At 42.2% G+C, this 14,976-nt stretch overlaps 1 protein-coding gene across 2 annotated transcripts in view; it reads right to left on the reverse strand.

Moving 5' to 3' along the window:
* Nucleotides 1-14,976, reverse strand: part of pdgfc (platelet derived growth factor c) — a 76,215-nt gene that overhangs the window by 10,531 nt on the left and 50,708 nt on the right. For both annotated transcript variants that reach the window (XM_050042198.1, XM_050042197.1), the window contains exon 3: nt 8,421-8,601. In XM_050042198.1, the coding sequence (XP_049898155.1) occupies nt 8,421-8,601 (181 nt within the window). The remainder of the gene's footprint in view (nt 1-8,420; nt 8,602-14,976) is intronic.

The following is a 14,976-nucleotide window of genomic DNA, read 5'->3' on the forward strand; positions in this document are numbered from 1 at the left end:
ACAGACATTTGATGCCTTAATAAAAGGAGCTTCCTGTTATTTGCCGTTTATGTCAATCTTTTTATGAAAAAAAAAAAGCTGAGGCAGCAGACCAAGGAAGGCTGAAAGTAGAAATTACAGACTGGGTTGAGGAAATATGCTCAAACCAATGTTCCAAAATATGTGCAATTGCGAACATAACAATATAAGCAGATACACGGCAGCGGTGGGATATTTAACAACACTGCAATGTACAACTCTATCGAAATAATTGTATGTTTTGAAAAGAGCACTTGCCTTTTAAACGATAAAAGGCAGAATATGTTTTTATTCTTCAACATGACCTAAGACGGGATCAAAGTGTGAAAGCTTGCAATGCATCTCTTATCACTGCCAAACTCTTGTGAACCCCCTGCCCCTTAAGAAATAACCTCGTTCTCAAGCTGTGATTACCTCATTTCCAGCTCTCTTTGTTCTTACACAGCACAACCACATACTCTTATTTCTGGTAACTAAAATGACAGGTTCAGCTAACTATGTTGAGATGAAACTTCTGAAATAGCATCCTGGGAGAGCTCTGGAAAACAATATCTTCTCTTTCACATGGAGTTGCAAACCACTTCCTTGCACAAGAGAGCTTTGAGTAAGCAACAAGGGCTGTTGTGCGTGAAGAAAGTGTTTTTTTCTCTCACTATACGGCACACACTGCAATTGAGGTTGGTGTAAAAACAGACCCATTTTATCATGCCAACGGTAAGCCTCCTGCGTGGCTTTTGCCAGTCATTGCCATCTGCTTTCAGGATTTTATGTCTTACTTCTCTCCTATCTCCCTCCATTCAAGTCTGAGTGTGTAAAACTCTCCTCAATCCATGAAAATAAACAAGGCTGGCGGAGCGATCTTCATGCCTGGGTAGCAGTGGGGTTTAATCCTGTATTGGGACCTCACAGAGACAATGATGTATGTTTTGTTAGCTCCTCTAACCCACCACTCAACACCCCTCATGCTCCCTTCAACAGACTCCTTCTCTTCTGTGTTTTAACAACCTCTTCGCCTCGGCCCTTTCGCTTTTCCTAAAATCTCTTCCTGTGAGTTACAGACCGGTTCTTATTCCCCCCCTCTCTGTCCATTCCATGGAAGTGGTGGGGAGGAATTATTGCTTGTTTAAATATAAACTAAAGTGCTGGCCCCTGCGTGGCACGAGGTTCCAGTAGCTGCCGGTTGACCACAGAGGAAACAGAGTGCTGCTGTTCTAGCGTGCTCCTCCTCTGTCACAGGGAAGTTCAAAGGGAAGCCAGACTGATCGTGCAGAGGCCAAAGCTTCCTTTTCCCCCCTCATGGTTTCCACACCTTCTAGAGTTGGAATATGAAAGACAAACCTGGTCTCTTAGTCGATCATATAGGGGCAGACATTTAAGCCTCATAGAAAAGTTCAGTTCAATTAAATTTGACTTTTACGTCCCCAAAAAGCCACAGTCTTGCTGAGTGTTTTTTATGTAAATATTTCAGAAAATGTCATACTTATTAAACATACAGTATATAATTACATAACATAGATAGCTAGATAAGTAGGGCAGGTTATTGAACCTCACCACTTTTTTGAAATGTGTCTCGAACATGGATAACTGTCAAGTTCTAAAAGGTGACACGGACACCTTATTATTTATTCTTTGATCACAAACTTTGCCAATTTTAGACATTTTAATTTAGGCAAAGTTTCTGCAGGGCTGCATGTTTTTCGACAACATTTGACTTGGAGTTCTTTTCTTAAATGAAGAAACTGGTTTTGCAGAAAATAAAGTCCAAATTTCTGAAAGTGGGTATCGGAAAAGTATTGTTTTGGTATTGTTTGGCACTTGGAATTTGCTCAGTGTCTTCCAGGATACACATTCTTTACATGTGTTTGCAATTTATCTACCTAATGCTGCCATTGTGTTTCTCCATGGTTTATCTTCATCATTGTAATTCTTTATTCTGTGAATGTATGAAATCCATAGCATGTCTGTCTCTTTAAAGTTTCTTCCTACATTTTTCAAGTTGAAGGGTATTTTGGGGAGTTTTTCCTTATACAAAACTAGGGTCTAAGGAAAAGGGTGTCATAAATTATACAAATTAGGGTTGGGCCAATATATGATGCCATCATCCATGGCTGATGGCTGTCAGTCATTGACCACTAAGCCTGACTACCAAATGAGCTGTAGGCTGAGTGAAGTGAGCCCTTTTTAGCGACCAAAACATTTGCCATTGTCACTGATCAATATCTGCTTACATCTGCTGGGCTGACTGCCACTACTGCTTTTTTTTTTTTTTTTTTTTAAATTCATTGGTAACTAGGGATGAGTGAGTACACCATTATCTATATCTGTCAACACATTCTCACTCCAACCTTGTCACATATTGACATTTGGTCATGGACTTCCACGTCCACATACGATGTGCACGGTACCCTGGGTGCATTGGTTGTTGATGTTCTTGGACACTGTGTCATGCGGCGGGGGGCCACAGGCTGGAGTCGAGCCCGGGCCGCTGCGGCAACAGCTTTGTATATGGGGTGCCTGCTCTATCCACTAAGCCACCGACGCCCCTGGCTATATAATCTTATCGGACGCAAACACCACTCTCCAGAGTGAAAGTCAGTGTTTGTTGGACCCATCCACTGCCCTTCTTGACCCCTCTCTCGGACTTCTGTGGCCTTAACTTTTGTTTGTTTGTGTTTGGTGTCTGACGCCGGAAGTCACTGCCCAAGCACCGTATTTCAATGACTTTGGACTGAGACTGTATCTGTATCTGTTCAACCAACTATATTATTTGTATCCATATCTGTCCTCAGAGTGGGTGGGGTTTAAACCAGAAGTGGGTGGGCTAGAAAAATATAAACAGAACAATCTCAGGATTGCGCTTCAGATTATTTTTGATCACAAGAGTGAGAGTTTGAACAAAGCTACCCAAACAAGGATTTTCCATCACTTGTAAAAAGTACATTATTTTACTGGATACTTGTTTCATGTGAGTGTTCGTCTCAGCTGTATTAATAATGTTATATAAATGGGTTCACAGGCTCATGGGAGTGAGTCAAAAAGTGACAAAGCAGCGTTCCAAGTCAGTTATTAAGACTTAGGCAAACAGTAACATTGCATGCAATAGTCCACCTGATACCCTCTCTTCCCTTTTCTCTCTCTTAAACACACACACACACCTTGGCGGGAGTCGTGGCAATCAGTCCTTACTGTCTCTGTCCTCGTCTCAGTTCTCAGTCCTTACAATTGTGCCACTATAATGCAGAAAGTTGTTCGGGTGGTTGATTAACACATATTTTTGCTTCCCATTGGGATCCTTGACTGTGGACATTTTTTATGTACCATTCTGGGAGACATCAGCCAACCCTAGCTCAAATGATCGCGCCCTCAGAGGAAAATTTGCTTTTATGAGCTAAAATTGACACCATTTTACTTGGCTTGATGGGTCACTTGGTATCGTATCAACACTAGTGCTGAGGACTTTCAAACGATACCCAACCTAACGATTAAGATGATTAACGTGTAAAATGTCGACAAAACAATACCAAGAAATGTAGCACCCTCTGAGGACTTCGCCGTAGCACAGACTGCTGCTCAAATAAAAAGAGCACCAGTGAAAATTAGTCATTGGATGACACTTCCCTCCACTTCAGGGATTTTGGAATTGAGTAACTCCTTGAAACAGTGTCTTATTGGATTAATCCGTCTTCATTTGATAAAGCAAAGCCTCGCTTGTGGCTCAAACATCATAATCTACTGCAGTCTATTAGTGGCAAATGTACGGTACAATTTCATACAATTAATTCCTAACATGAAGATTATCATTACTGGAGATGAAGTGAGCAACCCTCTACGATAACTAAAGCTACATGTATCGACCTAACACAAGATGGTGGTACACGTAATGACTGACTTTTAATTTTTAACATGTATGTTTTCTGGGAAATAACAGCTTTGATTCTCAGCTTGACACCCAGTGTGTTTTCAGTTGTTTTGGCTTTTAAGGGTAAAGAAAGAATGCAATAACAACGTGTACTGTATGTGGGAAGAGAGAACAAAAAAGCTTTTGAAGCAGCAGAGAAAAGTTACAGACAGAATACAAAGAGCCATCAGTGACCTCAGTTGCCTATTTGTGCTTGTCAGATTTCACAGCGCTGCAGGCCATTAGGGATTAATGAGGAGTAGAGCTGTTTACTTAAAGCAAGTGAACAGAACTAAAACATGACAGGTTAAAACATGGCAGTCGTCTCTTCAGTTTATCTCCGGGCTTTTGTCACTGAAGGCAGCGGGGACGAAGGGATTCTCTGTGTGTGTGTGGTCTAAAGACCGCGACAGAAAGAAAGAGTGAAAGAGAATCAGGAATGGAGAGAGGATGGATCAAGACAAAGTCGGCTGGAAGTACACAGGCAGCGAAGCCTTTTCTGACATTTTTTCATAAATATTTTACAGTAGTTATGCAAGCATTTCTGTGGAGGCAGAGCGGGTCTATCCCGCTGATTTAGTTGAAATTCAAAGAACGGAGCCAAAGAATTGTACTTTTTCTATTAAGTTGATGCTCTTGACCTCTGAATCTCTGCCCATATTCTCAGTTTGTTAAGCAATTTAACTTGCTCATAGATAGTTATTTCATTTTGCCTGGGTCCAGACCTTTGAATCTGCCCACTTCACTGAGTGGGTTGACTGATTAGTCTGGCATTGTGACACGAAACAGTGATTTCTTTGTTAAAACAAAGAACGACCAATAAGTTGAGCGGGGACCTTGATTAGCCAGTTGGTGCCACGGGCAGGAGTAATGCTGTTGTCAAGCTGTTGTGCTAGAGACATGGTGCATCATAATAACTGCAATAGATACCAGACCCCAAGGTGGCACCTGTTCACCCCACTGGAACTGCTCACCTGGCGCATACAACAACAAAAATTGAGCTTCTGGGTTTATTTTGAGGTTATGCAGCCCACCGAATATAGTGTTTCTCCCACTTGGCTCATAGACTTTAACATTGCTATGCAGTAACCACCCTAACAACATGTTGGTGAAGGTTGTCAGTCATCCAGGTCACGGTAATCCTAAGTGTTGTATCATAGGCAGCTGGGCTTGCTTGAGTTTCTTGAAGAGGCTTCTGCAGTTCTAACTGACTGGTGTGGAGTCACAGGCTTTAAACCCTGCGTGGTTGTGAACCCTTACAGAGTTGCTGAGGTCACATGTGAGTCGTTGACCCAACAACCCTAGCAACTGCCTACCTGCAAGAGCGTTCTCCTTAAAAGGAAAGTGTTTTTAAAAGCAGCTGGTGCCACTATAATCCACAGCTGCGATGACAGGCAGGTGTTTCGGTAAACACAGGCAGAAGTGCAAGCTAGCTTGTTGGGTACAAACTGTGGGAAGATGACGGAAATCACTGAATTTGCCGATTGATTTCTACATGTTTCGACAATTTACCAGTCATCTTAAATTTTGTTTGGCCCAGTTTTTCCTCACATTGTTCTTTTAAGTTGCTTTCACCATAACTTCAACAGCTCCTCTATCTTGTCTTCTTTCTGCCTCTGCAATGCCCACTATTTGATCGGCCAAAGCCAGGCAGCAACCACCATAAGTTAAACACGGTGATCTATGCGTGGCAGAGTAAAATCTGTGCGTGTTCACGTGGGCCGCAACAATTTAATACCCCTACTGCAGTGTTTGAAACTGCCTCCCCTCTGCAGCCGTCCTCTCCTTGAAATGACTGGGGATGGCGAATTACTGTGCAGCGCTGTACAAGCTCCACTACATTGTGATGACATCACAGGTTTTTAAAAAGCTTTTCTCGCCAAGTAAAGTTTTGCAAATATAAAACGTCCATGGATAAAAAGAGTCATGATTTACAGACGTTTTACAATGGTGGTCTGGGTTTTTTTTTGTTGTTGTTTTTTTTCCCGCTGCAATACAGCAAGTTGCCACTGGGAAAAATTGGAAGCAAGGCTGAAGTGTGTTACTGGGAGGCCTGGCCAGAATAATTGAGGAGTAATAACCGCAATGGCGAGCACTGTAGACAAGATAGACACTGCTATTAAGGGTGTTTTATATCATGATGTCTTCTCAATATCACCTGACATCGTAGTCTGATTAACTTCACTCCACTCCCAGAATAACAAGTATGTTAGCATGACTATGCATAAGTATGGACTTAAAATGGCATTAGATTCACACCCTGGAAATCAGGTATGGTGGAGACAATGTCAGACTGAAGATGGAAACGGAGTGTAACAAGTTGACAATTCTGTCTGATCTCAAGCAATGGTTCCCGTGGTTTCAAAGCCAAATGATCAATCAGAGCTTGACTATATCATTGAAACACAGTGACACAATAGCCACAAAATTGGCAAAAAGTATGGAAGGATCTGATGCAGCTGAACAACTTGTTGTAAATCGACTTACAGAAAGAACATTCTGAAATGGCATTTTTCTATATGCCCCGAACAACTGCTACTGCAACGTCTGTGTTAACTGAAAATGAAATCAGCAGGAGGGATACATCACTCTGGACTGATTGGTTTGGGCAAAACAGAACTAAATAACCCCCTTCACCCCAAAAAGAAAGCAGATAACATGTGAGGCTAAATAAAATGGAGATTCAGTCTGATTTGAAGTCAAGTGGGGAGGTCATGAAAAGAAGAAAGAAGCTGATTAGAGTGTCTCTGTTTGTCATTCACTTTTAGTTCGCACATTATGCTCTGACCAACATTGGTATTTCTCATATCTTTTTACTATAATACATTAACACACTGGTGAACTTTAGGGCTGCAGTTGTTGCTTATGTCTTGGGCACTTGTTCTTGTTCACTGGTCTTTAGCAAAGCTGGTGATGCAATGAATGACTTTCAGCTTCTGCTTTGCATGCACTTTAAATTTAAATTGAATATTTATCTGCCAAAAGTCGAGTAAAAGGTGAATGGAAACCAAGATTAGCTGGACACTGAACTAGTGATTATGGGTAAAGACAAAAGAAACAACAGCAAAGAGCAGAAAGGAGGACAGGCTGTCTTGTTGCCAGAAATATATTTCAGACCTAAGTATAGAGTAAGATAACATGGGTATCTTTGTGAAGTGGGGTACTGTAAAAACACATAAAAGGGATATTACTTTTGCACCACTGTGTGTGTGATGATAAACCGCCAAGAGAAAATGAAACAGACAGACGGCAGCGTGACTATTTTCCACACAAAAAGCACTTCTATCTCTTAATTCCTACTTTCATTTCAGGGGCTTGAATGAATCCCCCCGAGGGTCAGAGGACCTCTTTGTGAATGTGAAGCCACTTATTTTCTCCATCTCAGTCTCGAGCAACACCATCAGTGACATTGTGACACCTCTTCTGTCAGACTGGATCTAAAGACATATGGTTTTATATATAGAATGGTAATATAGAACATAACGGTTTGATTATTTAAAAACAGATATAATACTGCGCTAGAAAACGAGAAAATTACAGTTTGAAACCGTTTGAAGTAAATACATGTTGATTTGTTGAGTGCTGTCTGACGTTTTAAATCGACAATTCCAGGGTCCATTACAGAAAATCCCATTTTAATCCTTGAAGGAAAACTCAGGTGTTGCGGAGATTGTGGACATTTTGTTTCTGTCTGTGTGTGAGCTGCCCTGGCTTGTGTGTATTATCATAACTGAAATAAATAATAATACAGGTGCCAGATGTTCTTAAGTGCTTAAACATAATTTCTCCCCAACGATGCTTAAAACCTCAGCCACACATAAGCAGAAATGGATGATTGCAAATTAAGACACCATGTTATGCAACAAGAAAATTATTTTAATTGAGCTTGCATGGAGCGGTATTGCTTACTGGCATGTGAACTCCCTGAAGTTGGAGACAGAGGCAGAGAAATGCTTTGGAAGCTAAGCACTCAACAACTCACAGTGCACATTTTCAGGCCTAGTCCACACAGACATGGGTATTTTTTGCAAAAGTAGTTTTTTTTTAATGTGTTTTGGCCTTTTGTCCACATGCAAACTGTGTTTAAGGTCACTAAAAACTAACATTTTCCAGATCTGCATTCAGGGTGAAGATTTTCAGAAACTCAGTTTAAGTGCTGCCATGTCGACAGGGAAAACTGAGGTCTTTGCTTGTAAAAGCAGAGTGTGTGTCATTATCTCTTTTGTGAGGCCCCATAAATGAGGCAGCATAACACAACTCAGCAATATATTTGACAATGCTGTATGTAGAAAGGCTAAACATATAATTGCAGATGCCTCACATCCATAACACTCACAGTTTGAGCTGCTCCTTTCTGGGCGTCGATTTAGGGTCCAAAGAGTCAGTCAGAATATATACAAGAAGTCCTTCCATCCTTCCATCCATCCATCCATCCATCCATCCATCCATCCATCCATCCATCCATCCAACCAACCAACCAACCAACTATTGACACTGTACATACCACAGGAAGAAGGGAGTAGTGGATGCAGAATCCTGGCTCAGAGGGGAAGTACTCATCAGAGATGAAGCGGATCCTGATCTGACTGCCTTTGGAAGTGTGACTGGCTGGTGCCGACTGTGACCCACACCAGCGACCCAGGATGGAGTTCTCAGTCAGATCCTCTATCTCCACAAAGTCGTACCTGTTAGAGTGAGACAGAACAAGTGCATTAAGCGATTAATTTAGTCTCTGAAACATCACTAGTTATCACTCTGGGAAGTTAATTATTAGTTAGTTATTAGTTTAATTATCATGAATTGACTTCTGTCAAAGTTTTACTACAACTTCAAGCAAAATCTGGCTTTTCTTGAGCTTTCAGATGAAATCTCTAAGCATGCATGCACCAAACAGCTTTTCAAGTTGATTTCACCATCACAAACAAATTTGCAGAATCTGTTGGAATGACATGTTGAGACTCTGACCTATGATCTCGATCGTTTTGTGTCAGGTGGTCATAAAGGTGGTTGACAAATGATGCTTTTTATCTCATGTTCCTACAGTTACGTGGTTTTGCAGACATGTATGTGATTGTTAAAATATAAGGGATTTTCGGGGCGTTGGTGGCTTAGTGGGTAGAGCAGGTGCCCCATGTACAAGGCTGTTGCCGCAGCGGCCCGGGTTCAAATCCAGCTTGTGGCCCCTTGCTGCATGTCATCCCCTCTCTCTCTCCCCCCTTCACACTTACCTGTCCTGTCCATTAAAGGCAAAATGGCCAAAAAACTATCTTAAAAAAAAAAATATAAGGGATTTTGGCGTAATATTTTCCATCAGGAGCAGAATTGGAAAATAATCTTAATCAACACATTCTCACTCTGACCTCGTCACATATCGACTTTTGGTCATGGACTTTCCACGTCAACATATGGCGTGCAAGGTACGCTGGGTGCGTTGGTTGTTGACATTCTGGGACGCTGTGTCAAGTTCTGCCTGTTACATGCATTGTCTTCTTTCAAAATACACTTCTGTTTTCACGGGAAATTTAACGTTTACATACAGTCTCTTTCAAAATAAAAGCACTATGTCAGTACAACACATTGACATTTTTTTTCTTCAACAACTAATGCATGTGGTTGGGTTTAGGCAACAAAAGCACATGTTGGGTTTAGGAAAAAATAACAGGGTTTGGCTTTAGAATCTTACGCAACTACCGTCTTTTGCTGCCTTAACTTTCATATTTGTCCCGCTATATTTCCCCTTGACGTCTCCGGGTGCTATTAAACTATAACAGCAACTGGCCACGTATCATGCTGACATTAAAGGATGGCTTTTTTCGTCTGTGTTTGATGCCACAAGTCACTGCCCAAGTGTCAGATTTCAGCGACCTCGGAGGAGACTGGGTTGGCAAATAATGACCCTTCAAGATCCCCGGCCTTTGCAAAATCTTAAAACTGAAAACACACATTGTCTGATGATATGAGATGGTGTCAGACTTTAGTCTTTTAAAAGTATTTCCAAAGCATTTTCAAAGTTTTCTAGTGTGTGTGTGTGTGTGTGTGAGGCATTAATTGACCTTAATTTCCCTTTTGTTTGGTGTAAGCTGTAATGTTTGTCATGTCGCTGTCTCCTGAGCTCTGCCTTGACCTTCAGAAGGCGAGATTGTTAATATCAATAAAGTTACCCAGGGAAATAAAGGTTTAACCTAATTAAAAAAAAGTTACAATACCTGAGCTGTGAGAGATGAGATCTGTATCTGTTATTTACTGCCTGAATTAAATGAATGGATATTGCCTGTGTATTGAGGACAACTCTCAGGTTGGTTGATGGCGCAGCATGAGCAGCTGTTCTCACTGTGTAGCAGTTATGGCTGCTGATGTTGCCTTTTGACAGGCCTCTAACACTGCTGCTCCATGTCATTGAAATATAGTTTTTAATTAAACCTTGGGCTCATTACACTGTGTTGTTCTGTATGTTGACTGCGGGAGAGCTGCAGGCCTGCTTCACTTGGACTCCAAAACATATTCTCAGTTGTTTCAACACTTAGTTTGTAAATCATCAAATTTACATGACTGCTGTTTTGTGCTGGATATTCTCCTTATGTTTGAATATCAATATGCACAAAAACTGCAGCTGTAAGAGGGTATTAATTCTGCAATAATGTGCTTTTATGTAGACTATTAAGACTATTATGTTGAGTATTCAGACTAGTATTTCTGTTTTCCCTGGCAGCAACTCTTCGATACCGACATGAATAACCCATGTAATTGGACTGCAACAGAGTTTAAATTATACAGTATTTTTCTGGCTATAAACATAACAGTCACTGAAAACTGCAGAAGCAACTGGTGGTTCGAAATCAAACATTGTATCTGAGAAAATCACATGCAGTTTTAAAATAATATTTAGTTTAAACAAGATGGGTTTAACAGGTTTCAAGGATTTAGTGTCACGAATTTCAAAATGACGATAAATGTCAATTGAGGAAAAATATAAATAAAAGCCCCATTTTGCTTGTTGTGGGGATCCAACTTTGCGACCCTGTAATTACATGACAGTCTCTCTCCTCACCGGCCACCCTGCCAACCCATAATACCAGTAAACATTGTGAAGTGCAGAAGCATATGGCCGTACTCCAGACTCCACTGGTGTGCCAAGGCTAACATCGACCAACCTCAGCACTTAAGACACGCAGTTCAGGAGTTCAAGCCTTTATTATTTATACCTGTGTGTGTGTGTGTGTGTGTGTGTGTGTGTGTGTGTGTGACCAGTGGCTGCACTGCATTCAATACAGCCTTGTTTCACTGACTCTTCACAGTCTGGGATTAATCACTTTGCCATTTGCGTCAACAGGCACGCTAACCTCTCATTCAGGGCTGCCAATTCGGATATTTGGATTTCAAGGACATTGTTTACATTTTGCACAGGCTTGACAGATTCAGTTCAAGCTGGTTTCAATAAAACAACACGGAGGGACATGAGTACGACTAAAAATGGGTTTTCTGTGATGTTAAATAAACTGAAGGGGAGGGGGTCGATAAATTTACTGACTCCGCTGCCTTTGATTTGGAAAGTTATACAGGAAGTTTGTTATCTGCACAAACAAACGTAGGAATTGGGAAAGGTTAAACTGAAAGTGTTTCTTTTGCAAAATAATATAGTGCAGGTACGGCAAAAATAAATATGTTATGAGTCTGTCATAACACAGAAAATATGTCTCTAACCACCCAGCCAAATTTTAATGATTAAAAATGTTGCCAAGTGCATAAAATACGGTTTCAAACTGTGGAAAATTAACCAGTATTCTCTGCTCTAAAACACTGAAGACGCTGAAACGATGAAGGAGCCGCTGTGAAGCAACAGACTGTCGTTAGCAGCTCTCAAAGTAGCACAAAGCACACACACCCTTAGCTGGAGAACGAGCTGCTGCACAGTGACAGCCTCTCGTTCAGCAGCTAACAGCTAACATTGCACATCATGGCACATCCACTCCCATAAATGATGTCTATTCCAAGAAGAAGAAGAGAACAAGAAGATATACTTTAATACGTTATTAATCCCCGAGGGAAATTTAATTCACTCTGGCCTGAAATACACACACATGCACAAACAGGACTTATACATGCATAATAAATGGAGAGATATCAGAGTGAGGGGGCTGCCTGTGGACAGGTTGGGTCAGGTTACCACCTCAGTGGTGACCAGGAGATGAGCTCCAGCTACCAGTCTGCTTGGGTTCCTGTGCCGGCAACCCTCCAGTTTCCATCCCAAGTCCCCACGGACTGAGCTACTGTTGCCCCCAATGGAGTTGCTTGCCTGGTGCATAGGCCAACAAAGTTTTCTAGCTTCCGGGTTTACTTCCATAGTATGTGACCTCCTGAATATGCGCAGAAGTGTTTGTCCTGATGGTCCTGCCTTTGAGTTCCTGCTAGGTTCATAGACTGTACATTGTGATGACATCAATTTTCTCAGCTTGAGGAAAGTTTTACAAATATAAAACCACCATGGCTCAAAAATTCTAATCTTGTTTGCAGTTTGAGGTGTCCTGTCAATAGTTTTACAGATGCCTCTTTTATAATGGTGACCTATGGGGAAAATGCTTTTTGGGCTGCAGGGGATTTTTTTTCACTGTAGTACCATGAGTGGCCACTGGGAAAATTTGCTGCAAGGCTGAGTTACTTTACTAGCCTGGTTCCAGACCATAGACCCCGCCCACTCAACTGAGTAGGCTTGCATCTCTGGTCTGGCATACTTCAATGAATTTGCGATTTATCTCGTCCAAACGATGGACGGACCAATGAACGCGGGGGGTCTAGCGATTAGCCAATCAGCGCCACGCTGATGTCAAGCTGTACGCCGGTGGGTAACTGGTGAGGATAGCAACAATGGCGATCGCTACAGATCCTACAGACCACATTAACGATGCTATCGAAGTATTTCGCCACTACTCGGGTTAATGGAGGACCAAATTAAGGAAGCGATGCAGCTGGGCGTGCATGATGACGGAGACATTTTAAACGGGCAATGCTCACTTGTTTTCGGCACCCCCGAGGCATGGATACTAATGACGTCAGATTCTGGGTGAGTCGTTGATCTCTACTGATTGGTTAGGGAAAAATCAAATTCCCTCCCCCTTGTAAATCGCCTTCAGTGGAGGCGATGTCAGACTGAAGGTTCTGGGAGCTTCAGTCTGACACTCAGGCTAATACTTTACTGGGGGCCTGCCTACTCCCTGTGCCAATGAATGAGCCACCGCACAGCGACAGCCTCTTGTTAGCATAAAGCCCACGCTCAGAGCAGTGAGCAGTAACTGCTGGGCTGGGTAGCCGATATATTGCTTGGGGGCGGCAGTTGCTTTGCCCATATGGACTCGGGTTGGGAACCAGAGGGTTCCCAGTTCAAGTCCCTGTCTGGATGGTCCCTGTCTAGAGGTGCCAGTTTTCCTCCTGGGCACTGCCAAGGTGCCTTTGGGCAAGGCACTGAACCTCCAAATGCTCAGGGCACCAGTCCAAGGCAGCCGCCTCGCTCTGACATCTCTCCATTTGATGCATGTATAGGTCCTGTTTGTGCATGTGTGTGCATTTCAGGCCTTTGCGTATATGACAACAGAGTGAAAATTTTTTATTTTCCCTCAGGGATTAATACACACGACACTGATGCTGTGTTAGGTTAGTATTGATGTAGTAGAGGAGGCGGTTATGATAAGGATAGTTCCAGTGTGTCATCGTGCCATAATTTTAGGCCAAACCAAATAACCCTGAACAAAACAGTCGAGCTCCACAGTGCAGCACTGTATAGGTCACAGTCTTTTTACATTTTCACTAAGTATTTTCTGACATGTATAATGTATTTAGAAAGAAATGACTGATTTTGCTTTACCCAGACTTTAAATGCACAAATATGAGACTGCATAAACTGTAAAACATTCATTTACATAACTGCAACCAGACTGGCATGTAATGGTTTTGGAAAGGGATGAAATATCAGTTTAGCTTCTCTCTCCCTTTTTGGATGGAGGTCAGTGAAGAGAGAAGCTTTCCTCTCTAAAAATCAGCCCTCAGACAGCTCCGGAGCTTTGACAGATGGCTCATCAATAATGCAGGACGCCCTGATCATTACACATCGCCATGTGTTCAGAATCACCATGTCGAACAGCGGTTTCTCAGATTTACAAATGCACTGACATACATACCGAACTGAACGTACAGTCACGGTGAACGGGATCAGGACAACAAAGGAATCTTATGTACAGTAGCCCACTACCAGATAGGATTACCTTCCTGCACACTGTATGGAAACTGTGTTTAATATTCACAAAGCTTTCCCCTACATAGTTTTCCCCTTGTACATTATTAATAGATACAATATCTACCACTGTCATGATGCAGATTAGCAACACAAACACTGTTTCTCAGCCCTCTCCTTTTAGACAGAGCGCATAAATGCCTTCCTGAGAACAGTCCTGTCTGTGAGCCGTCAAGCACGACTCCGCTGCCATGCCAACCAGCAGCAAGACCAATCCCTCTCCAATATGCCTCTCCTCCAGTGGATTTGGTAAGAATGCTTTTCATCGTGCCACAGACAAACAGAATAGCAGATGAGCATCTCGACTACACAGCCTCCCTCTCATCTTAGCGAAGGCTTCTCGCTCCAGGCTCGCTACCAAAGCCGAACACATCTCCCACTGTTGTTTGTTTTATCCCCTGCCATCGCTGTGAATCACTGGACGGGAGATTACGAGTCTTGTTTATTTGCATCACATTGTGCAGTGACACAAGTGTAAGAGTAGTGTATCAATAACATTGTGCCTGAATTTTTTTTTTTTGCCGTGACAGCGGAATGAGGTTCTGAGGGGAGATTTTGTGAATAAATTTTTAAACACACATGAAAGATAAAATAGATATGCAGACTAGGCCAGAGGCTTGTGTTATGTGAGTGTGTGTGTATGTGGGACAGAGGAGTCTGTGTGTTTGAGGGAGAACGAAGGGAAAAAGGGTAAGAGCAAAGACAAGCACATAGACATGCGAATGTGTGTCTGTTTCTGCTTGTGATTGCACGCTGCATTCATCCGTCTGCCAACCCT

The sequence above is a fragment of the Epinephelus moara genome, chromosome 4, assembly GCF_006386435.1.
Source record: "Epinephelus moara isolate mb chromosome 4, YSFRI_EMoa_1.0, whole genome shotgun sequence".
Lineage (NCBI taxonomy): Eukaryota > Metazoa > Chordata > Actinopteri > Perciformes > Serranidae > Epinephelus > Epinephelus moara.